The sequence below is a fragment of the Uloborus diversus genome, chromosome 3, assembly GCF_026930045.1.
Source record: "Uloborus diversus isolate 005 chromosome 3, Udiv.v.3.1, whole genome shotgun sequence".
Classification (NCBI taxonomy): Eukaryota; Metazoa; Arthropoda; class Arachnida; order Araneae; family Uloboridae; genus Uloborus; species Uloborus diversus.
In genome coordinates this window covers 91378030-91381442 of record NC_072733.1, presented here as the reverse complement: position 1 = coordinate 91381442, position 3413 = coordinate 91378030, and the positions used below count along the sequence as shown (strand labels likewise).

At 33.1% G+C, this 3413-nt stretch overlaps 1 protein-coding gene across 1 annotated transcript; it reads left to right on the top strand.

The window, feature by feature from the left end:
• Positions 1–878: 878 nt before the first annotated feature.
• On the top strand, positions 879–3068 carry LOC129218845 (uncharacterized). Its single transcript, XM_054853167.1, has 2 exons — positions 879–1953; positions 2173–3068. The coding sequence occupies exons 1-2, from the start codon at positions 879–881 to the stop codon at positions 3066–3068; spliced, it is 1971 nt and encodes a 656-aa protein (XP_054709142.1).
• The last annotated feature ends 345 nt before the right edge of the window (positions 3069–3413 follow it).

Below are 3413 nucleotides of genomic sequence, written 5' to 3'. Positions count from 1 at the left end.
TACTTTTGAAAAAAATTTCTGCAAAATGCTCCAAATCCTGCTATCCATAAAATCTTCAAAGTTTGTCTAAAGTTGCGGTTTTCAAACTTCAATTTCGAAATTTTGCAGGAGGAGAAGGAATTTGATTTAAATCTGCTTGAAAAAATAATCGATCGGAAACAGTCTGAGCTCCTTCCTTACCCTAACGTCAAAAAACCTGGCCTATAATCGCGTTTTTAAGACTAAAATTGCGTTTTTGAAGAACTAGACACAGGTGAAGCGAAACTTATGGTTTCTTTTTATTGAATGATTTGATTCGCTTTCCTTTTATTTTTTGTATTACGTCATTTTAAGCCACTCCCTTTTGAAGTCAGTTGTATATTTGCTTTGGAAGTGAGTAGATCGTCTGTGTTCGTTGAGGCGTATGCCTAACCCTTTTGGTTTTGATATGTTTCGATATAAATTAGCTTTAGTTTCGTTAATAAACTTATTTTAATTTTAATGGCTTGACTTCATTGCCCATTTGAACCACATTCGTTTTCATGGTGTTTCGGCCGGGAATCCCTTCGTTAGTTTGAATACGAACGTCGAATTATTGTTAAGAATTATTGTTAAAGGATTTTTAGAAAAAATAAACATTGTTGCGATTTTTCATCAAGTTTGTGAAATAGAATATAAGTTCTTCAAGAAAACAGAACTATGAACATTCTAAATGCCTTGGAATGCCGTGGATTATTTTGTGGATTTCGAACAAAGAAGTGAGACATAACGACGCCTAAGACTCCATGCATATTCATCCATTCTTCTTGGTAACGGATATCGTTTTTTGCCCTTCTCCTTTTTTGCTGTTATTGAAGATTTTAGGTAAACGAAGAATTTTATTTCTCTTTGATATGAAAATGTCTGATAACGAACAGTGTGATAAACTTGAAAAGTATAAGAAAAACAGAACTGTTTTGAGAGGATCTTGTACTAGATTAAGTAATCAAATTGATAGCTGTTTGAAGAGTGAAAATCTAGATTTCGATACTTTAGAAGAAAACATTGATCAGCTGAACATTAAATATGAATCTTTAATGAAGATTGACGATAAAAGTGAACCGTTGGTAAAAGCTGAAGAGTATGATTCCGAAGTGTCTTCTGTTTATGAATATCGTGATAAAATTACTTTGATGCTTTTTCGCGGTCGTAAAAAGTTAAAAGATAACGAAAAGAGAAGTACATCTTTTAGTAATGATAGTAGTAATATTTCAGAACGATCTTCGCTTTCTCATTCCAAATCAGAACCTGTTTCTGAAAATAAATTTGTCAAACTACCTAAACTTACTATTCCGAAATATTTTGGTCAAATTACTCAGTATTTAGATTTTTGGAATACTTTTAAAGCTTCGATTCATAAAAATCCTGGTCTTTCAAAAATTCAGAAATTTAATTATCTTCGAAGTTATTTAGGTGGACCAGCCGCTATGGCAATAGAAGGATTTGAGATTACCGATGACAATTATGACGCAGCGTTGAAAATTCTCGAGGAGCGTTTTGGATCGAAAGATCTTATAATTCAAGAACATTTTGACAAACTGTTAAATTTGACTCCTGTGTATAAATTGAATGACATTTCCAAATTAAGAAAAATGCATAATGAAATAGAAACAAATGTAAGAAGTCTATCATCTTTGGGAATTAAAGCGGAAACGTATAGTCCAATGCTTACCGCAGTTATACTTAAAAATATTCCTAGTGTTCTGACTTTGGAATTTAATCGGAAAAATGTGAATAATTCGAATACTGATATTTTTGAATTGCTATATTTCATTCAAACTGAAATCAAAGTTCGAGAGCGTAGTTTTTTTCATCATAATAGCGGATTTAAAGAACCAGATTGCTCTGAAAATAAACCCTATTGGAAGAACCCGAAGTCAGTTCCCTCCACACATGAATTTGTCGCAGTTGCAGAAGAAAAATCGAAACCGAATAGTAAGTGCATTTTTTGCAATTCGTTTCATGATTCGTCCTTTTGTCATGCTTTAAGTATTGAGGAAAAAAGGGATATTTTGAAGGATCAAAATAGGTGTTATCTTTGTTTAGGGGTCAAACATAAAATCAAAGACTGTAGATTTGCAAAGTCAAATTGTGAAATTTGCAAAGGGAAACACAATGAAAATATTTAATATAAATTTAACGATTTGGCTAAAGATAAATCTAATGAAGAATCTTTTGTGGACGATGGGACAGATAATGTAATTTCTGCTGTATCGCATATGGGAAATAAAAATAGGACTCTTTTGCAAACGAGCTATGTGTTAGCAAAAAATGGAATCTTAGATTCCAACTGTGGTACGCGGGTTTTACTGGACTGTGGTTCGATGCGTAGCTTTACCACGCAAAACATAGCTAATAAATTAAAATGCCAAGTACTGAGGAAAGAAAAATTATCTGTGTACACATTTGGAAGTAAAATCCCGATCGAGAAACAGTATGATGTCATCAAACTTACGTTAATCAACAGAAACTCCCCCGACTTAAAAATAGAAATTGAAGCGTTGGTTACAAACGAAATATCTGGATCAAATATTCCCCCTCCCAAAGTTGAAGACTTTAAGGGTATGAAACGGCTAAAAAATATGACACTCGCGGATTTTCCAGAGAGTAAAGAGCCCATCACAATTTTAATTATTGCTGATTATTATTATAACGTTGTCACGGGAAATATAAAGCATTTGAGCAAATCACTAGTTGCAGTTGAAACAATTTTTGGCTGGTGTTTGCAAGGGAAAAAGAGTGAAAATAACATTTCTTTAATGATGAACGTAGTCGTCAAAGATAGCGTGATTTCAGAGCAAAATCAGAAGTTTTGGGACTTGGAGACTTCAGGTCTTGTTGATTCGAAGCAAGATACTGATAAACCTTTTAGAATTTTGTTGGATTTAACGGAGTTGCATGTCGAAGGGTTTAAATATGTTTGGATTAATGCATCGCCTCGTGAAATGAAAACAATATCCGACTTAAAATCTGATTTATTAAAAAAACTGAATTTGAAAAGACATGATATTAAGCTGTTCGTCCGAGATGGCTTACTTCTGGATGAATAAACAATTATTGTACTTCGAGAGGATGACACTGTGAAAGTACAGTATGAAGAACAGTCTGTCTATTCTCATGCTAGTGAAAATTGTTTGATGGAGAGCAAGTTACAAAAAACATTCCAAAAGCCAATTCGTATTGAATGTTGTGAAGATAGTTCGCCTTTTCCTAAATCGAGGAAGTATAAACGTAGTTATGCCTTAACTTTGGTTGAAAAGGAATACCTTGAATTAGAGAACGAAAGGAAAAAAGAAATAGAAGATTTATCAAAAGTTACCTCTAACAAATTACTTTCGCAATTTCTAACTAAAGAAAGAATAGTTTGGAAAAATATTATAGAGAGATCCCCATGG

Coding starts and splice junctions, on each gene's coding strand:
- LOC129218845 (XM_054853167.1), top strand. CDS start 879: ATGTCTGATAACGAACAGTGTGATAAACTTGAAAAGTATAAGAAAAAC. Junction 1,954..2,172: donor AGAAAAATCGAAACCGAATA/GTAAGTGCATTT, acceptor ATTTGGCTAAAG/ATAAATCTAATGAAGAATCT.